We start from the raw sequence: 25,876 nt of genomic DNA on the forward strand, positions 1-25,876 counted from the left end.
TACGCATCTTCGTAACCTGCAACTTCTCCAGATTGTGTTCATTGTTTATGAAATTATTTTATTTCCTTTCCTTCACTACAGAGGCAAAATGGAACGAGAGAGCTTTGTTCTACTAAGCGGCTAAGCGATGGTTTTTAAAAAGTCGCTGTTTCATACCTTTAGCTAAGCACGTTTTCACGATACAGAATGATAATTGTGTTGGTTTAGTCGTTGTTTGTAGTTTCTGACAGTAACAGATTTCAAAAAATCAATATTCTTCAGAGTGAGCACATACGTGTTCATCAGCTACGGGCTTAGGGGGAGAAGCACAGTTGCCGGGAAGACTGTCGAGTGTGCAGTTTCATTGTCATCTGCCGATGGTGCCTCGCGGGAGTACATGCCTTTGAATCCAGCACGTTAAGCAACCATTGCAGCACTCTGCGAATGACTGTCACCTGTCACTGTTCGCCTGCTTTCTGTGTGCCTTCTGACTGACTGTGTTCATCTGAGCAGGGCCACTGGCTTCAATGCCACGTTGATGCGAGTCTCAGTGTTTGCAACGATGCATTGAAGCTGCCACCATTGTTATGGTTTCCCTCTTGGTGCTTAAGAAACTGTTATCTTTTAGTTCAGCAACTTGATTTACAAGCAAATCCATTTCACTGGTGAGGATAGGTCCTACCACCTCAATCTTATTGTTGGTAGGATCAATCTTCTGTGATCCCCGGGAAATAATGGGAGAATTCAAACTAACCTGTAATTCAATAAATGAGTCATTTTATGAGAATACCTCTCATGACAGTCTGTCTGCAGATTCGTATGATAACTTGCTACGGTATCCAATGTCACAGTATTACTTTTTTTGTGGAGGTTATTGGATCATGTTTCCTGAATTGTTGCACTTACCTCAGAAATTTTCATTGAGATGATATTAAATCATTATCAACACCTGTACACTTCTTATATATTCTAGCATCATGTTCTCACGTATTTGAGAATCACAGTAACAGATTGTTGTCATTAGCCAGTCACAATATAGACTGTTATAGAATATGTACAAAAGAACTTACAGGAAAAAAAAATTAAGAATGTAGTGACATTTATACACATGCACATTACTGCAAAATGCAATGTTATGTTTAATATTGAAACACTTAACAACTGATTTACAAATAAAGAAATATTACATTTTTTTACTTTCAAGCATTAGGCAGGTCACATTTCAATAATAATAAATAAATTGTCTTAGAAATAAAATCATTTTAATGCTAGGTACACAACATTACAATGAAATTGCACTCTTTGGATTTTTTAGAAAATAAAATAAAATAAAATAAAATGGCCAGTTTCAGTCATTTCAAACTATCATGCACAAACTATGTTTACTGCAATAAAATGAATGGCACAAATCAATTAAGTTACTAGGCTTTATGATACAGCTAGTTCTGTAAATACTTGCTAACATTAAAAACATAATGTGGAGTTAAAACATTTTTTATTACAAAAATAACATTTTTTATTATTATTTCTTCTATACAATACAAGACGATTATCCTTAGATGTATACATAGGATACCAAAAACATATTGGTACACATTTTATTACTCCCTTGACGTACTGCCATGACATAGTTTGGTTTATGAGCATATTGTTCAAAGAAGTAAATTAAGGGATATATGATTGCATGTCTATTGCATTGTCAATTTTAGAGCTATTGTGTCTATTTTTAATTTTCACAAGTACAGCAAGTGAGTTAAAAGCATTTATCTTATAACAAAATTTTTAAAATAAACGTAAAATAAATTAATTTTTATACAAGTTTTCATAAAACGTAAAATATATTTCAAAACATTGCTTACTTTGTGAAAACCGAAGTATTAAAGCATGGTTCTCAAGTCACCAAAGAAAACACACATAATAGGTGACATTTCTTTGCTTGTTAATCAGTACAGGATAGCACTCTAAAGGTTCATTAAGTACAAAAAGGCAAGGAGAAATATGTTAAAATGAAAAACTTTTCTATGTGTAAATACGCTTTAAATGCAGCATTTGTAAAAAAGAAAAAAAATGTATCATTTGGGTTCTATCTATGGACAATCATTTTGATATTTATGTCAGCCAGAAGTTACTAGAGAAGTTTTAAATTATTCCTAAATTATTTTTAATTTTTAAAAAATGTATAACAAGAAATAGTTTTTAAATAAAATTGTAAATACTAATACAAAAAATATAAATAAAATTTATTATATTTTGTTAACATATTTCAATACCTGTAAGTAATGTAACCTTTAAAATCTCAGGCAAACAACATATATTTAACTGAAATTGAATTTTTATCCATTTCCAGTAAAGAGGAAAAGAAACTATGTTCCGCAGTTCCTCAAATAATGTGTATAATACACAAATTAATTTTTAGAGTTTCAGTTCATTCACTACATATTTCCTATAGTTTCATGTTCTGACATCAAATCACTTGCTTCATAACTGAGGAATGGTAGATACTGCACTGCTTTCACTACTTGCCACTGACAAATGTTTGGGTTTGCAAACGCATCCACTCTCCACTAACACATAGTCTTGTCCAGTAAGTGTGACGGGGCCCAGAGGAATCACCAAAAACAGGTACGGCACATAGGTTTGTGTACACTCTCCCCTCACCACGTCACATTCTGTGGACCTGCAAAACAAAACATAACAAAAAAATTTCAAAATATTTTATTTGTCCTTTTTGTAGCAAGATGTTCTATCTCATTGGCATGCTTGCTACGAAGAAATAATAAAATGAATTTAATTAATATGTCATGTCCGCCATTTTGGCCTCGGCCGACACTGCAACACAGTTGGAACAATCTTCTTCCCGAGTGTGCATTACAGCCCTATACACCTGTGGAAAGCATAGTGTCACCAGTCACTAACAGATGGCAGTTGCACATAATCACAAACACTGTGCTAAATTGGCTTTTGACATCGCCTGCTGTTATCTAGGGTAAAGACCATAATTTCCATGTATTGTAATTATTCGTTGTATTTATGTTAAAATGTACAATGAAAAAAAGGTGTTTATATCCTGACAACAGCAATTTTTTGCTTAATTTGTGTTTGTCATTTGTGTTTTTTTTTTTGTTGTTTTCTTCTACAGACATACATGTGCTTAGCAATGGTGTATGTCCAAAAGCTATTATCATATTATACTATATGTAGCTCAGACGAGCCAACAACTTCAGAACAGGGAATATTAACAGTAGCCCATTTCCTGATAAAAAAAAAGTGACTAGGTACCTGGGCTGCTGGGATTGGCTCACGAATGAAGCTGCCCTCCCCTGGCTAATATTAATCCAGGTGTGCCCAACCTGAATAATGTGGGCCGCAATGCACAAGCGCTTAACCCCTGCCTGGTTGACTCTCTCTGCCCTGCCCAACTCTCCTTACCTGGAAACTTTCCCTCTTGTCCAGTAGCTTCTTACTTGCTTAATGCATGATAATTGATCCCTGCGTGACCCGGGCCAGGGTTTTCCCTGTGTCTATGCAGGTTTTCCCTGTGTCACTTTAGTTAGCTTTTAGGCTAGGCAATCAAAGGGGCGTCAGTCATGGCTCCAATCGCAGCCATGACTGGCCAATAAACCCCAAATATGCACACGATGCACACGCCCTTGTTCTGCATGGTTAATACCCCCATGGTAAAGAGTATAGGCTTCGGCCTGAGACACACTTAGATTCTCCCCTAACCTGGGACGACCCCCCCCCCCCTTTTTTTCCCTTTACACACTTAGATTAACTTAGGCTAGGGGAAAAAAAACACTTCAGAGATTCCCACCGTATATCATTGTAAGCGAAAGTACAGTTGAATAGAAATATTAATATTTATTACTGCTATCTCTTTATCTCTCTCCCTCCTTAAATTTAATTAGTGAGTTGTGTTTACAATGCATATGATCATGGTGACCAAATAATTGATATTACAGCGTACTGCAATGTTTGATTTGTATTGGTACTGTTTCTTCAAATGTGAAAGATTAAGTAATGAATAGATGTCCAATCCCTTTTCTAATTTTTTGTAAACAACTTGAGTTGCCGGCCATAGGTATGTTCCGTGTGGGAACGGAACTCTAATTTTTATCTGCACTTTAATAAATAATATCGAGTGCAAGTGGAGCAATAGTGCATTAACTTACATTTCGGGGTTATATGGTGTAGCTACTGACATGCTTAGCTGTGTTATTTCGGTTTTTATCGCAATTCACCATACAATCTTTGTCCCTAGATGCATTTATAAAATAAAATGGAATGCTAATGCAGTTTTCTCTTGCGGGAGCTCGTATGCGTGCAACAGAATACTTACTCGCACACTTCGAAAACGACTTGTTGGAGCAAGTCGGGGAATTTCTGCACAATGGCCACAGGCTGGCCAGACGTCAACGAGACTCCGTACATCGGCGCAGTGGTGTTGTAGCGCGTCCTGCAGAGCCGCGCAGGTCTTCCTTGGCAGGTGTCTCCGTAGCCGACCGAGTTGCTCGCGCCACTTCGACCTGAAGAATAACCACCCACCACCCAGGCGTTGTTTGCAGCAGGAAATTACTCTAACTCTCCAGATGTAGCATACCTGCTCGAATGGGCAGTGGTCCTGTCAGGGGCGCAACAACTAAATTTCCAAAGGGGGGGCAATATACCTTTTTATAAAGAATCATCGATCCCCCCCCCCCCCTATTGAAGCGGGGGGTCCGGGGGTTCGCCCCCGGGAAAATTTGTATTTCAAGGTGGAAAATGGTGCTATTTAAGCAGTTTTATTATCTAAAAATTGATTACACAGCTAGTGGAAATAACATATTTTTTTAGGCCTTGTGTATGTTAAAGAGAAAAAAAGTTCAATGAAACAAGCACCTACATGCTTCCTAAATAACTTGACATAGCTAGTTATAAATAATAATTATGACTGATAAAAGAGTTTTGTAAAATCCGACTTGTACAGCACTTTCTTTGCCCCTGTTTGCCCCCACTTCAAGGTTTCAGAGGGGGGGCAAAATACTCTTAACCCCCCCCCCCCCCCCTGTTGTTGCGCCCCTGGGTCCTGTTACCAGGACACTGATTTCGGTCTCAAAACAAAACTGTACATTTTAGTAACTCTAAAGTGCCACAGTATATTATTGCAGAGGTATAGATTCCCAGCTTTATATTAACACGACACGGATTCCTGTCTCTGATAGAAGTTCATACTGCCGGTAACTGCAGGACTTCATTCTCATTGCACGCTGAGTTGAATATTTTGTTTATGTGAAAGGAATAATATAGTAAGTTATACACAATATAAGGTTTATAACTTGAAATTATAGTTTTAAACAATAATTTCAAAACTACGACCTTTTTATCCTTATTCTAGTTATTTTATAAACTAAAAAAAAAATATCAGAAAACTTTCAACGTGCCTAACTATAATAGTGTTCTAGAAAATTTATATGTACTTATGACCAATATATGCTGTATTGTTTTTGTGAATTCAATTTTGTGTGATAAATATTTGTTTAATGTAAGGTTGGAAAATGTTCAAGTTGTATTTCTTGCTTTCTCTAGCAATATCTTATCATATAATTTCCATCTACACGTGCAAACACAAAAACAAGTGTTCTTAAAATAAATTGTACAAAAACCGGTTTGGACACAACAGAAAATTTTACAAATTTATCTATATATTTACTATCTCTACTCTTTCTCACAAACAGTGGCAGAAAATGGACTTTCAAACAACTTGAGGAATTTGCTATAAACTGTATGAAATGGTTCGTTGATCGTGTTTTGGAAAAAGAAGCTAATGGAAGAGAATGGAACCTTGATAGCACAATAAACTTGCAGCAAGCTTGCCACTACAATAATACCAGCTTGAATCAAAGTTGTGACAATAGGTTTGAATTATGCTGGCACAAGCTTGAACCAAGCTTACATGAAGCTTGCATGTGTGTCATCATAAGTTAACATGGCTAGCCTCGTTAAATCTTATTGTAAGGTTGTGAATCAAGTCAGTGTCATAACCATCAAAGTCAAGCTTGAAACAAGCCTTAATCAACCTCGATATGGCAAGCTAGCCAAACAGATCTACTCAAGTCACTGTGACCGCAAGCCAAAGTGCTATGTGGGAGGTGACTTAGAGCTACTGTTACATCACCCAACACATTATAAATAGTACTACTTTAACATCTATAAAAGCATTACGCATAAGCGACAGATTATTATTCTGATTATTCCTAGGTAGAAACTATTGATAAACTTCAGCATCCAGATACCATTTTGTAATCTAGTTATGAAGCTGTTAAATCACAATCAAATTCAAATATGTGTACTGATATTTTATTAAACCCTTGTTTTATGTCTTTTAGCTAACAATAAGTTGGTGGATGCTACCTTTATATTTAAAATTAAACCAAGTCACAGTAAACACGTCATTCGAACCCCCACTTTTATATTTCCATGGTTTATTGATGGAAGTATAATTTAATAAAGGAAATATTTATTGTGAAAAAGAATCACTTTCTAAGTGCAAGATAAGTCGAGCTTGAGTTGAATATTACAAATTACGGATAAGTAACCTCTTAGCAGAGTCAACAAAGAAAGTTGCTCAAACAGTATACAGTACATGCATGCACATTAAAATAATTAGACACATACCAATTACTCAATAGGGGTCATATTTATGAAAGAGACAAACCTTTTCTACTGATCTGTGAATCGTCAATCACCATGTTGGATCGCTGGTAATTATTAATAAGAGTTTGTTGAACGATGTGAGGGTCCAGAGTTCTTAACGATCTTCCACTCCTTTGAGATCCCCATAAGTTATTTGTACGAAACGTACGAGCAATCTTAGACCTGCAAAATGACGAACAAAATGTTTTTCTGACAAAATTTCCCTTGCATTATTATAGTTTAGACACAAAATTATACTTTTTTTATTTACATATGGAGCGAACATGGTAGAGACGTTAGGAGCACAACACATACTTGTTACATAACTTTTCATAACGATAATCTCAAGGGGACATCCTAATCAAATCACGTCTGTAAATTGGCATTTGCACTTTGGTTGTTTTCTTAGAAAAAAATTAATAGGAAATTAATTTATTTGTATTAAAGATAAAAAAATTAGTGTCTAGAGCCTGCATAATTATATATATTTTTTTACATATTTATGACATTTTAATAGGTATGTTCAGAGCTTGTCTTTGCAGTTCCCAAAAAACATTATCACAAAAATGCAATGGCATCTGTATTCTACACATTTGCCTTTCATCCTAAGTAATAATTTTCTCTGTCAAAAGTCTATTTGGCGATAGAAAGACAAGGAGGGGGTGTATATGAAGGCCTTGTAACAACCTTTTGCTGCAAATCACGGAATTGCTGCCGCGAGGCAGACAAGCTATAAGGGCGAAAGCACACGGACTGGTTAGATGCGGAAAGGCGGTAGGGAGGAAGCAAATGGATCGGTTTGATGTGGACAGGTGATAGGGAAGAAGCAGACGGACTGGTTAGATGCGAAAAGACGATAGGGAAGAAGCAGACGGACTGGTTAGATGCGAAAAGACGATAGGGAGTGAGCAAATGGATCGGTTTGATGTGGACAGGTGATAGGGAATAAGCATATGGACTGGTTAGATGCGGAATGGCGATAGGGAGGAAGCAAATGGATCGGTTTGATGTGGACAGGCGATAGGGAAGAAGCAGACGGACTGGTTAGATGCGGAAAGGCGGTAGGGAGGAAGCAAATGGATCGGTTTGATGTGGACAGGCGATAGGGAAGAAGCAGGCGGACTGTTAGATGCGGAAAGGCGAAAGGGAGGGAGCAGACGGACGGACTGGGGCCCGCGCTGACCAGATTTGACCATTTGTGACTTCTTCCTGTGGGATAATCTCAAGGAAAAGGTTTTCAAACATCATCCTCACACCTGGGAAGAACTGAAGATGCGAATTCGGGGGGAAATAAACCATCTAAATTTGCCTAAAAGTGGTTGAAGAGTTCTCAAATCACCTTCAGCAATGCATCGTTGCTGATTGCCACCATCTTTCTGATGTGGTCTTCAGAACTTGATAAAAATAGGGATATATAATGATTCCAACAAAATAAACCTCATCTCTGCAAGTTCTCAGTTGTTTTTTTTTTTTTTACTAGACCTTCAAAACCGATACACACCTTTTGCCCCATTTTGTACTTGCGACACGTTTTGGGCTAAGAGAGCAAGTGTACTTACCAGAGGTCCGTCTGCTACGTAGTAATACGGTATTTCTTTAACGAAATGCCTGCAAGGTTACTCAAGAAAACTTTTGTAATTTATCACAAACTTCTCATACAAAGTTAAAATGTTGGCGCTATAATGACATTTGCGGGTGTTAAGCTAGTCTTAAGGCTTTTTTTTCTCTTCATGATTCATGAATTTCTATCTCAATTTATGCCAAAAAAGGTTAATCAATTGCCTCCCACGCATTCACCAATCGTTAGCTTACACCTTGAAAGGCACGTCGATCACTGAAAATCAGAGTAGCCAAGTGCCAAAACGCTCTTTTGGAGTTGTCACTCTGGTTCTCAGTTCCTTCGTAATATGCTGACACCAGTCTAGAGTGTATTAAAAAAATACATCTCGGATGAGATGGATGTGAGTTAGTCCAACATTCTGCAATTATAAAACAATAAATACTCAAGTTTTTTTAACCAATGCTGTTTACTTCCTTTTTATAAAGAATTTCAAATTTAAATTGTAAATATATTCCTGTCATTACACTGTCTTAAAATTAATAACTTTAAAAATGTTATGTAATATATTGCGTTATCATGGTGATTAAATTTTTTTCGCTTTTTTAAATCAAATAACATTAAAGGCTTCATTACATTAAAAACTAATAAACACGTTTAATTTCAAGCAAGCTGATAATATGGAATATTCAAAACACAAAAAAAAAATCATTTTCAAGTGAAACAATAACAAAAACAAATAGCAAAAAAATGTGCAAAATTAAATAATGTTTTTTTGCAGATCGAAAACCATAGCACCTGTTACAAAAAAAGAGGGATTCCCTACCTTTAAACGTAATTCTTTAAACAAAAGTATATTATCGTGGCTGCTTCGTCTATCTTTTCTCGCTACAGTAAATGTTTACGAACTGTTCAAATATTGTATCATATACAGAGCGTGAAAACATTAGTAGCGGCAATGTGACAAAGCAGCCCAATTAAACTAAAAAATTTGCTTTTTTTTTTGTTCCACAACAGTAATTTGTGAAAGTTCCTCCAAGCGCAGGTTCAAGGTTTTGGAGCTGGAGACGGTGTCCGCCATCTTGGATGACCTTGACCTTTGATCTCGACCTTGTCTTTGGCCTTCATAATTCGCCAAATTTACCGAAATTTCTCCAAACGGACTCAAAATTGAGTAACATTCGATTATGTACCTTGGTAAATCTGAAAAATACCGTAATTTTAAGGAGATTACGCAAAACGTCAAGGTAACTCCTTGTTGCCTAGCGAAGCCTTCCTTATCGTTCTAAAATTAAAAATAAATTAACTATAATTCGAACAACATGTGTGCGAAATCGCTTGCTAAGAAGCGGAACAAATTGGAACATGAATTATTTTAAACGGAAATTTACCTTGCACTGATGGATTGTTTAAAATCCTATTTATGCATTTGTTTGAATTTTAAAACTCTCAGTATGCATCTGGTACTACCCGCAGGAGCTAGAAGAATCCTGGATCGCTGCCTGCAGCTGTATAGAAGGTCTGCGGTGAAGTTACTGCAGCAACGAGCTTATCTTGAGGACAATTGCTAAGCGCCCTGAGGAGCGAGTGTATTTTGGTTCCTGACCAAAAACCATTTAGTTTCAGTCAGTGCCAGACATACTTAATCAAAGAAATATAACGAATGAATATCTCAACACTTGTACAACCTAGATGACTAATGACGAGGACGAGTCTACAACACAGAGGAAGTGGAATGTGGACAAAATATTAAACGACTCCTATGATCTCGAAAAATCTGAAAATGCTGATGCTAAGAACACTGTCCCAGATATATCTAACGATTTGGAATCGAAAGCTAACGAATAAAGTGTTATCTTCATGGAAAATGAATAAATATTTACACCGGCTCCGCGACGCAGCCATCATGGGGAAGGATTATTTATTTTCGTTTTCGTCGCGAATTGAACCAAGGACTCCAAGGACCATTACGCCAATGAGTTTTTTTTTATTAAAATGGTAACAATATATTTTTATTTTATTTTAAAATTTTGTTAAATTTTTGGGTGGTAGTTACGGATATTCAATATGGTGGATGTGATGTCATAATTCTCGAAAGTGTAATCCAAGATGGCGGAAAGTTCTAGAGTACAATATGGTGGATGTTATGTCATAATCCAATATGGTGGAATCCAAAATGGCGGAAAATTCTAGAAAACATGGTTGATGTGAAGTCATAATCCAAAATGGCGGCCGGGGTCAAGGTCAAAGGTCACATCCATAGGCACTGGAGGCTGGTGAATGATAAATTTAAGCCTCTTTGGGTACATTTATTTCTGTTAAAGGCAAAAACACTTTGAATAGTTTAAAATTTCATTTTTTGAAGAAAAATCTTCACTCAAAAATGAAAATTTTTAATTTTTTTTTTCCTTACCCCCTCACTTCCAGTGGGTTGTTTTCGGGTATGCACAACGTTTTGAAGTGGCTAACAAAGAGCCGCGAACGTTGCTTCCAAAATTATTTTTTCCAAACAAAATGAACAGATGAAATGAGACAAACAATTTTTTTTCCCTAATGTGCACTTTGAAGTTAAATTTTAAGTAAATCTTTACAGAAATGTCAGAACCATGTGAGTTTCGGCTTCACGGCTGTTCGACATCGGGGTAGTTAGAGACGAGCAGTTGTGATAGACGAGGAGGGAACATTGAAGGAATGCATCCGTGAAGGAAATGGGAGTGCCCAGTAGCGGATCCAGAGGGGGCTAAGGGGCTCAAGCCCCCTCCAAAATCATCTGGGTCCACTATTGTTTTAGTGTTTGCCTTGATAAAGCCTAGCCTCAGCTGGGTCAAGCCCCTCCCAAACCAAAATCCTGGATCCACCACTGGGAGTGCCCCGAAAAAATCCTTTCGCTCAGGGAAACGTCCGCCACGCTTCTTACTTAACCAAAATCCATTTAACATCCCGCCGAAAATGGAACCCAGATCGCGACCGTAATAAAACGTGGGTTGCCTCCCTTTTTTTGTTGGTAATTTTATAACACTAGGCTATAATTGAAATATCTTGGAATAGGCCTAATATTAAACCATTTCGTCAAAATTAACGACACTTTCGACCGGAATAATCCCACGTAAGCCAATACCACGCGTAATTAACACGCACTACATGCTACATGCTAGGTTTGTAGTACTAGAAAGGGGCCACCATACTTAATAACTAGAAATTTAATACGACGCAAAAAATTATCATACAACGCCTATGTTACGTATTTTTGTAAAATGGTTTTAGTAAAAAATTAAAAACCAGTAAAACAGTGCAACAATTGTAATATTCACAACTGTTCAAATGTACGAATATGAGCGTTAAAACAGGCAGAAAATACAGTTAATGCATTTCCATATCTTTAAAGAAACAATTTTTATGAAACAGAGAAAAGGAATTTTAGACAAAAGTATGTGTAGAGCTTCGATTTAACATGAATTTGGTTTGTATAATTTTTAAATTAAATTATATATACAATATATTGATAGTTACTCCACATTGCATTTTTTTTCTGAAGATAATACACGTATCTCTAATAAATAATAAACCTGACTTATTATATTGATTGAAAGGAAACTAAATTGACACTAAATAAATTATAGCTGTAAAAATTTAATACTTTTACTTTTTTGTCATTAATAGGAAACAAAAAATGCATTTTAAATGGAAAATAATAGAAAAACTGATAAACAGATTGCATAGTAATAAACCAAAGAAACAAAAATAATCAAAATTGTAAAAAAACAATTTTTGAAATATGGATATACCACAAAAAAATTGTCATAATTTTCTATTTATTGTTTATTTCTAAGTAAGTAATTAGTTCAAACATGTATTCATTTATAAGCTGATGCATTTAAAAATAATAATGTTACGATGTTTACTGCAATATTTACTGTAACATAATTTGAATTAATAATTTTAAATAAAGATGAATGTTAAAACTAAAGTTATGAGTGTTACTCGTGAGTGTACACTCGGCGAAGTATGTACTCACGCGGGGTAAGAGTCTCCGTTGGGACCGACGCAGTCGGCGGGGTCGCTCAGCGCGTCTCCCCACAAGTACTTGAGCGGCTGTGCTGAGCCCGAGCACTTCCTACTGGTCGCAGCGCAGCCGCTCAGGAGAGCCGCTGCCAGCAACACACACCTCAGTCCCACGGCGGGCTCCTGCCGACACAAACACAGCGCCGTCTCCACCCACTCGAGCCAAAACAGCGCCGTCTCCACCCACTCGAGCCAACACAGCGCCGTCTCCACCCACTCGAGCCAACACAGCACCGTCTCCACCCACTCGAGCCAACACAGCACCGTCTCCACCCACTCGAACCAACACAGCACCGTCTCCACCCACTCGAGCCAACACAGCACCGTCTCCACCCACTCGAGCCAACACAGCACCGTCTCCACCCACTCGAGCCAACACAGCACCGTCTCCACCCACTCGAACCAACACAGCACCGTCTCCACCCACTCGAGCCAACACAGCACCGTCTCCACCCACTCGAGCCAACACAGCACCGTCTCCACCCACTCGAGCCAACACAGCACCGTCTCCACCCACTCGAGCCAACACAGCACCGTCTCCACCCACTCGAGCCAACACAGCACCGTCTCCACCCACTCGAGCCAACACAGCACCGTCTCCACCCACTCGAGCCAACACAGCACCGTCTCCACCCACTCGAGCCAACACAGCACCGTCTCCACCCACTCGAGCCAACACAGCACCGTCTCCACCCACTCGAGCCAACACAGCACCGTCTCCACCCACTCGAGCCAACACAGCACCGTCTCCACCCACTCGAGCCAACACAGCACCGTCTCCACCCACTCGAGCCAACACAGCACCGTCTCCACCCACTCGAGCCAACACAGCACCGTCTCCACCCACTCGAGCCAACACAGCACCGTCTCCACCCACTCGAGCCAACACAGCGCCGTCTCCACCCACTCGAGCCAACACAGCGCCGTCTCCACCCACTCGAACCAACACTGCACCGTCTCCACCCACTCGAGCCAACACAGCGCCGTCTACACCCACTCGAGCCAACACAGCACCGTCTCCACCCACTCGAGCCAACACAGCACCGTCTCCACCCACTCGAGCCAACACAGCACCGTCTCCACCCACTCGAGCCAACACAGCACCGTCTCCACCCACTCGAGCCAACACAGCACCGTCTCCACCCACTCGAGCCAACACAGCACCGTCTCCACCCACTCGAGCCAACACAGCACCGTCTCCACCCACTCGAGCCAACACAGCACCGTCTCCACCCACTCGAGCCAACACAGCACCGTCTCCACCCACTCGAGCCAACACAGCACCGTCTCCACCCACTCGAGCCAACACAGCACCGTCTCCACCCACTCGAGCCAACACAGCACCGTCTCCACCCACTCGAGCCAACACAGCACCGTCTCCACCCACTCGAGCCAACACAGCACCGTCTCCACCCACTCGAGCCAACACAGCACCGTCTCCACCCACTCGAGCCAACACAGCACCGTCTCCACCCACTCGAGCCAACACAGCACCGTCTCCACCCACTCGAGCCAACACAGCACCGTCTCCACCCACTCGAGCCAACACAGCACCGTCTCCACCCACTCGAGCCAACACAGCACCGTCTCCACCCACTCGAGCCAACACAGCACCGTATCCACCCACTCGAGCCAACACAGCGCCGTCTCCACCCACTCGAGCCAACACAGCACCGTCTCCACCCACTCGAGCCAACACAGCACCGTCTCCACCCACTCGAGCCAACACAGCACCGTCTCCACCCACTCGAGCCAACACAGCGCCGTCTCCACCCACTCGAGCCAACACAGCACCGTCTCCACCCACTCGAGCCAACACAGCACCGTCTCCACCCACTCGAGCCAACACAGCACCGTCTCCACCCACTCGAGCCAACACAGCACCGTCTCCACCCACTCGAGCCAACACAGCACCGTCTCCACACACTCGAGCCAACACAGCGCCGTCTCCACCCACTCGAGCCAACACAGCACCGTCTCCACCCACTCGAGCCAACACAGCACCGTCTCCACCCACTCGAGATAACACAGAACCGTCTCCACCCACTCGAGCCAACACAGCGCCGTCTCCACCCACTCGAGCCAACACAGCGCCGTCTCCACCCACTCGAGCCAACACAGCACCGTCTCCACCCACTCGAGCCAACACAGCGCCGTCTCCACCCACTCGAGCCAACACAGCACCGTCTCCACCCACTCGAGCCAACACAGCGCCGTCTCCACCCACTCGAGCCAACACAGCACCGTCTCCACCCACTCGAGCCAACACAGCACCGTCTCCACCCACTCGAGCCAACACAGCACCGTCTCCACCCACTCGAGCCAACACAGCACCGTCTCCACCCACTCGAGCCAACACAGCACCGTCTCCACCCACTCGAGCCAACACAGCACCGTCTCCACCCACTCGAACCAACACAGCACCGTCTCCACCCACTCGAGCCAACACAGCACCGTCTCCACCCACTCGAGCCAACACAGCACCGTCTCCACCCACTCGAGCCAACACAGCGCCGTCTCCACCCACTCGAGCCAACACAGCACCGTCTCCACCCACTCGAACCAACACAGCGCCGTCTCCACCCACTCGAGCCAACACAGCACCGTCTCCACCCACTCGAGCCAACACAGCACCGTCTCCACCCACTCGAGCCAACACAGCGCCGTCTCCACCCACTCGAGCCAACACAGCGCCGTCTCCACACACTCGAGCCAACACAGCACCGTCTCCACCCACTCGAGCCAACACAGCGCCGTCTCCACCCACTCGAGCCAACACAGCACCGTCTCCACCCACTCGAACCAACACAGCACCGTCTCCACCCACTCGAACCAACACAGCACCGTCTCCACCCACTCGAGCCAACACAGCACCGTCTCCACCCACTCGAACCAACACAGCGCCGTCTCCACCCACTCGAACCAACACAGCACCGTCTCCACCCACTCGAACCAACACAGCACCGTCTCCACCCACTCGAGCCAACACAGCACCGTCTCCACCCACTCGAACCAACACAGCACCGTCTCCACCCACTCGAACCAACACAGCACCGTCTCCACCCACTCGAGCCAACATAACTATCTACGACAGTGAAACCACTTCAAATGTGATGTAGCAGGGTTCAGAACTAGGAAATCCCGGTCCCTGAAATACCGGGAATTCCCGGTATTTTTGATATACCATAAAAGAAATGGGAAGTTTAATATCGAATCCCGGTCCTTTTAGGTACTTCCGGGACCTGACATCGACAGCATAAAAACTCGTTTGTATTGCTTGCTAAGGTTCCTTCCACTTGCTTCTCTCCTGTGGTTTGGCGAGCGATGAAGGCGGGCGAGAGGAGAGAGTGCGCTTCAGTCTCCAGTCGGTGTTCGAACTGCTGTGTGCCTGTGGGCGTCGCGCCAATATCCTCTCTTGTAGTTTGTTGTGAATAGAAGAAATGCTATTTTAAGTTAATAATTCAGTGACTCTGCATTCGTTAAAACGATTATTTGTTAAATTTTTTTCCAAAGTTGAAGACCGAGAGTAAGACACTTTAGAAGAAACATTTTGCAATTAAATATTGTAATACAATTGTTTATCTTTTTTACTTTTTGTCACTAAACGTGGTTTAATTGTTAAAAACTAACAAGACCTACTTCAATCACAGACTGCTGCACCGCTAATAAAAAAAACTACCTAGTACCGAAAGTACCGTAAATCTGTTGACGAAAAGTACTGAAATTCCCGATTCTGATACTCATTTGCGGTTCCGAATACCCTACTATTATGTAGTTGGACATTTTATTCGCATTCCAGATTTACCCTTACATTCACTCGAATACTGGGGTGGTAGCTTACTGTACGAATTGGACGTTTCCTTTCCCAGTATTCGTGGTTTGTATGCTTATCAGTCTCTTAATAACTCGCTGTCAACCGAGACGTAAACCACAAGTAAAAAAAAATTGGTTGTCTGTAAAGTCGGTTTACGGACGATAGTTTAACGTGATAACGTCTTAACAAAACATTGATGAAATGATTGCATACTTTATGAATAAAATTGAATCATTTTTATTTTAATAATAAAAGAATAAATACTTGAAATTATACTAGTAATCATATTTTTAAAATGCAAGAATAATAATTAACCTTTATTGCCGAAATTGTTGTTGCCATGTAAGCAATGAAAACCACATTAACTTTTTACTTCACTTTATAAACAGTCGAGTGGAAGAGATATAGATGCGGCGCAAGCGTACAATGAGCGTAACGGAATACAGCGTAACGGAACAATGTGCGTAACGGGACACAGCGTAACGGAACAATGTGCGTAACGGGACACTTTTTCGTGCGTGCAGCCGGCGTTCATCGATTTATTAGACGTTGTCACGTCAAAAATACTTGAAGTGTTGAATCTTATCTGAAAGATTGGCTGAGTGTAAAAAAAACAGTGGTGGAAGTGATTGACGCATCACGCACGGATTGGCTGAAGGGGATCGCACCTTCGTGCTTGCAGTGAGCTCCAGATCCGTGCAACCAAGACGCCGGGGACGCAGTGACGGAGAGACCTGGGTTCGACCTCGCCGGGAGTCGAGCCCAGTTCCCCTGGGAGGAAGGCCTGACGCCTCATTCTCCGACGACCACGCCGCAGAAGTGACTGTCATCCACGGGGGAGAAACTAATTATCGAGACTGAGACCTAGCTGTTTTGAAGTAGTTACGGGCCCGTCCGCCAGATAGTAGTTCTCATAATATATTGCTGACATAACTACATTAATTTATTAGGAGAAGTAATGTACAAGCTATTATCAGGAAACAAACCAGTGAATATTCACTCTATTTAGGCAGCCACTAATTTTGTGGTGTGTAATACAATGAGTTTTTGCACCTCCTACTCCTTCATTTATTACATGACGGTTTATTACAAAACAGCATTAAGTATTTTCGCATCGATTAAATTAGTTTTGCGCCGCCAAGGAGATAACTTAATATAACAAAAAAAAACTTTGTATGAGAACCTCTATTCCGATTTGTTATTTGCTGGTAGTTATGGGCCCGCCCGACAGATAGCGACACATGTCGCGTGAAACGTGGTTTCAGTTCCCACTGTGCTGGGTTCACAATTGAAAAAATAACAGTAACAGTAACAGTAGGTCGTGTGCATAGGATATGAACGCCATGTTTCCTAACCTAGCGATTCACAATAGCAGAAAGTTGGTCGTGTGCATGGGAGCGAGGTCGTGCGCATAGGAGTGAAATGAATATATTTTATTTCGGTCGCGTACGCATGGCTCAACAGCCAATGAGAGAAGAGCAGGGTGTTTTTTTGGCGGGACTAGAAATATTTTTATATTTATTAACCATATTGTGGTAAGAAAATGTCGAGATAATAATAGTATTATCGTTATTTTGAAAGTTAATATGTTTATTTACTAACACTGCTAACAGATGTCGCATAGTTCGCGAAATTTCATTGGCTGAAATTAACAGTAAGAATTCAATTGTGAACCGATTTCGCAGTTCGCACAGGTCGTGTGCACAGGTAGTGTGCATGGCTTTCTATGCACTCGCTTAATTTTTTTAATTGTGAACCCAGCCTAAAAGAGTCGCACTTGTTTATTTCCCTCCTTGTTCTGTGCGGCAGTGGCGTAGCCAGGATTTGTGTATGCGGGGTGTTAAGAAGCATGCAACCCCCCCCCCCCCCCCGTATTAAAGCGGGGGGTCCGGGGGTCCTCCCCCGGGAAAATTTGGATTTTAAGGTGTAATTAGTGCTATTTTAGCAGGTTTCGGTACTTATATTTAAATATTGTAATGGTAAAAATTTTATAAATTTTAATATGAAATTAGTTTGAGTGATGAATAAGAAATTAATTAAAGATTTGGTGCTAAGGGGGTGGGGGGTTTGAACCCCTAAACCCCCCCCCCCCCCTGGCTCCGCCCCTGCTGTGCGGTTATCGGAGTGCCTGCTCTGCGGCCAGAAGACCGCTCAGAAGCCGGCGACCCCAGCTGTCACGAGTCAAGACGGCGGCACGGAATGGGGCCGTCGAAAAATTTACAGCTATGTCCACAAGTACTATCTAGTGAACCGCTACGGCTCTCAGCTTCTCACCGCGTGGGCGAACCACCCGACTCCTTTCCTCAGCCAACACGAACAGTTTTTTGTAACACTGCAAGCATTCGCTGTGAGGTTGCATCCATGGCTCCCTATTTTGACGTGATAACGTCTTATAAATCGATGAACGCCGGCTGCACGCACGAAAAAAGCATGACTCATTGTCACGTTGTGCCTGAGCCGAGCGTGCAAGAACCGGCCAACCACCGTGCGAGAAAATCTTCTATAATATCAAACAGGTTAAGGCGGGCTTTTTAAAAGCAGCAATTTAAAAAAAAAATTTGATATATCTGTCCAATTTCGTCATTTCAAATTAACAATTTATTGACATTGATTTGATTTCAGTTTATTTCTATAACTAATTGTTCGTGGTTATATTTAAACAAATTATTTAAATTTGCTAAAACTGTAAATAATATTTGAAAATTCAAAAGTATGTAATTTTTCATCAATGTTTTCTTATGACGTTATCACGTAAAATTATCGTCCGAAAACCGACTTTACAGACAAACCCCCCTTTATATTTCTTTATTTGAAACATTTTGCTTATTTTCTCCACCTATGAGTCGAACGTCAAATACACGTAGTAATTTTGTTTTCTATAATTTTAAAGATAACTTTTCTGTAATATTTCTGAAAAAATTTAAATATAATTATCTAAAACGTTTTTCTAAAATAAATGTCCCTACGACCATCCATTAATGCAGGGGGTAAAAATAAAAAGGGCTAAATAAAAAAAATTGTTTGTCTATAACGTCGGTTTACGGACGATAGTTTAACGTGACGTCATAACAAAACATTGATGAAATGATTGCATACTTTTATGAATATAATTGAATCATTTTTATTGAATTATCACTATTTTGTATGGATACAAAGAAGGAGTGAAATGAAATCCACAATTTTATTGATAGATTTACTTTTATTTGCACTCATTAATTAAAATATTTTTATTACTTTAACAAAGATATTATTTTACTATAACATTTATACATGTTTGCTATTTAACTTCTTACAATCTGTGTTATTCTGTTAAGGATAGGACGATGATAGAAAAAGTAGGAAACGAATGGGAGTGTTTGAAGTTTAATGTCCCTCGAAAAAGTCAAATCGATGGTTGTTCCAATCGAGTGGAAGAGAGATAGATGCGGCGCAAGCGTACAATGAGCGTAACGGGACAAAGCGCAACGGGACAATGTGTGTAACGGGACAATGAGTCATCCTTTTTCGTGCGTGCAGCCGGCGTTCATCGATTTATTAGACGGTGTCACGTCAAAAAAATAATACTTTCCTGTCTTTTTTTTTTTAAGCTACACGTTTCGTCGTGCGCGAGAACAAACAGAAACACAAAACTGAAGTGAGAGTTACTGAGAAATGAATTGGCCGTGGGTGAGTTCGGCAAACCACTGGAAATTGAAAGCAGGAATCCCGGGTCAGGACTCGAAATCAGTGTCAAGTTTTTTTTATAGACAAAGATGTCTTTGAATCTAATCAAGCACGAGAATATATATTGGGAACCAATATAAAACATACGAAAACTACCAACTACAACTTTACTATTTTGTGAAATTCAACTCATAAGATGTGAAAAAGGAGACAAATATGGTTTTAAGATACATAATTGTATCTACGAATCCAATCAAATCAGAATAAAATATATTAAGTACATTAATAAATATACAAAAACTACCAACAATAATTTTACCATATTGCAGGGGTGAAAAAGTGGTAAATATGGATTTAAGATAATCAATTATATCTCCGAATCCCTTCAATCATAATAATAGATGAAGGGTCACAATAAAAACTTACGAATACTACCAACAACAAGTTGTTCAATCTCGTACCAGCAGAGGTTTAAAACACGTGTAAAAATTGCAAACACAACATTGGTTGAAAAAAAGAAGCAAATAAGCATACAAATATAATGATATCTGTATTTATCTATTAAAAACTGAACGATTAAGAACAAAATCCACAGTTGTTTTTAAATAAATATTTTACTCAATAGACCGAACCAATTTTATTTATCAATTGTTTATAAAACCGCTTCTTTGATTTTTGTGATACGTTTTGAGTAAAAGTACGTAAGTACTATCATAAATATTGTTTATTGTTTTTTGATTGTTTTAAGTGTATTAGAACAATGAGGGGAAATGTTACAAAAATTTCCTTTTTCATCTTTACAATCACTTATGTTAATACATAATTATCTTAAGTATTTTCCAATGAAGGCCGTTGGTTTTATTTTCCTAGCTCTTATAAATGGTTTCTGAGAAAAAAATAATTTTGTAAAATAACCGACCTTACACGTACTTTTTCGATTCTCTCAAGGGCAATTCAGGGTCAAGCACCAAAAACAAAACGGTTGACATGTATCGTATTCTCATTGTTGGCCAGTACCTATCACAACATACTTATTTAAATTATTGGCTACGTTGCGCCATCTCGTCTTGCTTACCACGCTATACCCCTATTGTAAGTGTATGTTCAACATACATGCATGTTTGTAATTACTGTTGAACTTGTTCGCTGTTTTTTCACGTCGTCAACGCAGAAAGTTTTCAGCAAACAATTGAATACAAGCTCACGTCTGTGACATCGTAGGTGCAGCGCTAGGCATCGCAAGCTGGTGTCTAGCAACACAGTTCAAACGCACACCTCGACTGCCAGGAAACGAGAAGCCTAAGATGTACATCAAGTTCTGTCCCTGCCCGAACACGCCCGAATATTACCTTCGGCCAACCTCGGGATTTGTTTTATTTTTGCGCAGGAAAAATGAATTCAAATATTAAAAGTGGTCGGTTAGGTTAGCTACATTAAAACACTATGTACGGTTAGTTAGGTTAGTATAGCTACATTAAAATAAACAGAGAAATATAAATATATATTAATAAACCCGAGGTTGGCCGAAGGTGAATATTCGGGCGTGTTCGGGCAGGGACAGAACTTGATGTACATCTTAGGCTTCCCGCCAGGAAACACGCCCCAAGTGAAACAGAGACTAGGTATGGGCAACAGAGCGACAAAGACTATAAACGTTGACCTTATATTCCTATTGGAACAGAGCTGGGATCAATGAATATTTCTGATTTTCAAAATTGTTCTTTTGCTGCCCAATGACGTAAAACGTTCAAAAATTTAATTGACGTGTCTTAAATTTTTCAGTGGTAATTTTTTTTTACTTAAATACGTCTTTAAATTTGCTTCCAAGGTGGGAGGCAATTAAAAAAAAAAACTAATGATGACAAAATCGGGGGATACAGTTTGGCGTTGCAGCTACATATATATCATCTCCATCCAAAAATTCAATTACACCACTGGATAGCTGAAGCATCAAAGAACTCGTTACGCTAAGTGAGAACTGTGACGCATCGCGCGCGGTGGAGGGGGAAGCGCCGCCATTTTGAGGCCATTTTGCTGCGTTTCGAGATTTCCATTTAGTATAACTTTTGACTGGGAGAAGCGTTCGTTTGAGTTTCAATCGTCAGCTCTCGTCAAAATCTATCAATTGCATGTATAAAACATTAGTGTAAAATAGTTACAGTGAATATATATGGTGTTAAAATAAATAAAAAAATTGTATTTTATATTTTGTATAGAAAATTTTACCTGTTACGTACACGTATTCACGTACAACAGACGTTCGTGTCCATGACACAGACCACAACCCGAGTTTATTACAAGTTTAAGACACGTCAATTAAAGTTTTGAACGCTTTCTGTCATTGGGAACGCGAATGAACAATTATTGGGGAAGGGGGGGGGGGGGGGCAGGTGAGAAGAGGGAATCCTTTTCACAGACGAGAGAGCCAAACGCCCGATCGTGCATCTTCGGTTTTTTTTTGTTCATTGTAAATAAATATGGCGGTGTTGATAAAAGGATACTAATGGTCAATTAGGTTAGGTTAGCTACATTATAAATACTTTAAAACATTATGGACGGTTGATTTGGTTAGGATAGCCACATAAAAGATATGGAAAAAAATTGGTTGTTTGTAAAGTCGGTTTACGGACGATAGTTTAACGTGACAACGTCATAACAAAACATTGATGAAATGATTGCATACTTTTATGAACAAAGTTGAATCATTTTTATTTTAATAATAAAATAATAAATGCTTGAAATTATACTAGTAATCAGATTTTTAAAATGCAAGAATAATTAACCTTTATTGCCGAAATTGTTGTTGTAATAAGCAATGAAAACCACATTAACTTTTCACTTCACATTATAAACAGTCGAAGAAACAGTTCAGGTGTAGATGACTTGTAATTAATTTTAAAAACTGGCGTTTAGCTATAAAGTTTAAACATAATTATGAACAAGTTTTCATATAAATAAACTGTAATCAAATATCTATCATCAATTATATGAATCACCATAATGTTTTAGTCAATTGTAACATACCCTATTATTACTGCACTCGCCGACAGCGTAACGGAATAATGAGCGTAACGGGACACGGCGTAACGGAACAATGAGCGTAACGGGACACGGCGTAACGGAACAATGTGCGTAACGAGACACTTTATCGTGCGTGCAGCCGACGTTCATCGATTTATTAGACGTTGTCACGTCAAAAAAGCATGAACTTCGGGGAAGTTTGGGTTTTGGGTGTCTCGCCTGTGAACGGAAGGCTGCTCGCGAGAGACCGCGGGCAGCGCGCCTGCTTGACCGACAAGGCGAGGAATGCCGGCAGGTGAGGCACTGGCGGACGATACCGTTACACGGCCACGGACCCCCCCCCCCCTCCCCCCCCCCCATGACACTCCAAACTGGTCGTGTCGCGCGGGACCGGGTGTAGTTCCTGCCTCTCCGCGCGGCCCCATTCACGACGGGCCGCGCGCTGACGTCATCGGCTCGCCCGGCCACGTCACACCACCTCCGAGTCACGCCGTGCCTCGCGACTCTCCAGTTTTGAGAAGCCTAGAGCTGGGTTCGCGATTGATTTCCTTAAGAATTATAACTTAACATCGAGCACACGATTAAGTCAAAACTACATTTTCCAGTTTATGATTGACATAGAAGTCGTTAATTCTGACCAATCACAGCACAAAACACATGGTCGGCCATTGTTCGAAACGGAGAAGCAGGTATGAAATAGGTTATTGACAAATGGAATATCTATTTTTCGAAATGGATGATGATTACAAATGACAAATATACGAATTCTAACCCAAAATACTGCCTCGCTCGGTCCAATAATAAGACATAAACTTCCGGTTGAAAGGTTCCGGTTTGTTGTGATTGGTCGCTTCCCTTAAGTCTTAACGAAAAATATAAAATATAACCATTTCTGTTAAGTCTTAAGTCATCATATGGTTCGCACACGACCCGTCAAAATTCACACACGACAATCATAAACCATTCCACTAGTTTACATAGAGTCATATGGTAAGTACACGACTAAGTCTTAAGTCTTAATTCTTAATTTTCAATCGTAAACCCACCTTAACATGTACATCAAGTTCTGTCCCTGCCCGAACACGCCCGAATATTCACCTTCGGCCAACATCGGCATTTCTTTTATTTTTGCGCAGGAAAAATGAATTCAAATATTAAAAGTCGTAGGTTAGGTTAGCTACATTAAAACACTTCAAAACACTATGGACGGTTAGTTAGGTTAGTATAGCTACATTAAAATAGAGAAATATAAATAAGTAAACCCGAGGTTGGCCGAAGGTGAATATTCGAGCATGTTCGGGCAGGGACAGAACTTGATGTACATCTTAGGCTTCCCGTCCCGCCATGCATTGTGACTATCTAGTTTTTAGTCTAGAATAGTCAGTGAGGGGAGTTAGTCATGTCTAAAACGTTGCCATGGCTGGCCAATCCCCTCCTAGCACATGATGCATGCTTCCTCTCCTGCATTATTCATAACCTGCATGCTTAGAGCGTATAGGCTTCGGCCTGAGACGCACTTAGAGTGTTCCCTACCCAGACCCCTCCCAAATATACTAACTTATTAGTTAGGTTAGGGAAAAAAAGAACACAAGGGTTGTATTATACAGAGCTCTGAACGTTGCCTGTTAGTTCACGTACGCCATCATGTGCCCAGGACATTGAGCGTCCAAAGAACTCGTAACTCCGCAAAGGAAAAGGTCACACGAGTTCTTTGTGCGTCGTCGTGTGGATATTGAGGTGCTATAAGAGGCTAGGCAATTAGTCGTCGAGCAGTTAACATTGGAATTGAACCTCTTACCAGGCATTTTTGTTGCTAGTAGTTACGGGCCCAGCCAACAGATGGCGCCACATGCCACGTGAATCATGGGTTCAGTTTCCAATCAGGATCTCCACAGTTAGTACTTTCGTACTAGATCTAGTACTTTTATAACTTTATTAGTGGTTTAGTACAGATCTAGTACATTTTTCTTTAATATAATAATAGTATTGTAACTCCAATATGTTTTATTACTAAGCGTAATTATTTTTAAAAAAACTATGGAATGTATGTGTGTGGTGTGATATTTAAGTTTGAGCATTGCAATGTTATAATAACTTCCTAAATTGTTAAAAACCATAACAAATTATAATTTAGTACTTTTTTTCTAATCTAGTACTTTTTTCTCGCCTAAGTTGGTACGAAATATTTTTTCCTTGTGGAGACCCTGTTTCCAATGCGAGAGTCGCACTTCTCATCTCCCTCCGTGTTCTATGCTCGCCTCCCAAGAGTTTCGCGTCTCATCAACATCGAAGTCATTGGGGGCGGAGATAGCTGAAGCTGTGCGACGGAGAGGATTTGTTGGGCAACAGGAGTGCCCCGAGAAAACCCACCAGCTGGCGGGAACGTCCACCGCGTTTCCCAGTCTTGAAAAATCCGTGTTAAGACTCCGCCGGGAGGCGGGTCGTTACCATAACGCCTAATGCCAAATTGACCGCAACGCCGACAGCTAGAAAACTGATGTGTACTACAACGCCGAAATACAGTAACGCCGAAAAATGTACCACAACCTAGCCTAACCTAGCCTAGCCTAACCTAGCCTAGCCTAGCCTAACCTAGCCTAACCTAACCTAACCTAACCTAACCTAACCTAACCTAACCTAACCTAACCTAACCTAACCTAACCTAACCTTTCTGGCAGTCCTGCAATGACATTTTTCGGCGTTTTGGTGCGTCCCCCCGGGAATCGAGCCGGACTCCTTGGAAGACTGGAACATTACGGACGTTGCCGTTAGCTGGTGGGTTTTCTCAGAGTGCTGCAGCCTCCCCACTGCTCGCTCCTGGTTCGTCCCGAATAACCTCGGTGTCGATTGTTTGACTATTCACTTCACCCATCGGCTACGAGACTACGAGAGCTCCTCAAGCCGGAGTTAAAAATAACTGCGAATGAGGCGGGAAACACTTATCTCTCGCTGTTTACTACATAAGCGTCGCATATTCCGTTTGGTTGTTCATTTCTGCGCCAGATATTTTGTACAAGTCATCTGCTCTTTGCAAGAAAGCAGGCGAATATTCTCACTCAAAAAATTTGGCCAACAAATTGAGTCATGTTTACTCATAATTATTTTAT

The 25,876-nt window shown here is 40.8% G+C and overlaps 1 protein-coding gene across 1 annotated transcript in view; it reads right to left on the reverse strand.

The window, feature by feature from the left end:
• Positions 1–1,219: 1,219 nt before the first annotated feature.
• Positions 1,220–25,876, reverse strand: part of LOC134528832 (uncharacterized) — a 34,915-nt gene continuing 10,258 nt past the window's right edge. Inside the window, exons 2-5 of the mRNA XM_063362499.1 lie at positions 12,225–12,394; positions 6,674–6,834; positions 4,319–4,505; positions 1,220–2,656 (exon numbers count right to left, since the gene is read on the reverse strand). Coding sequence (XP_063218569.1) covers positions 2,458–2,656; positions 4,319–4,505; positions 6,674–6,834; positions 12,225–12,394 — 717 coding nt within the window. The 3' untranslated portion in view covers positions 1,220–2,457. The remainder of the gene's footprint in view (positions 2,657–4,318; positions 4,506–6,673; positions 6,835–12,224; positions 12,395–25,876) is intronic.

The sequence above is a fragment of the Bacillus rossius genome, chromosome 2 (genome assembly GCF_032445375.1).
Source record: "Bacillus rossius redtenbacheri isolate Brsri chromosome 2, Brsri_v3, whole genome shotgun sequence".
Taxonomy (NCBI): domain Eukaryota; kingdom Metazoa; phylum Arthropoda; class Insecta; order Phasmatodea; family Bacillidae; genus Bacillus; species Bacillus rossius.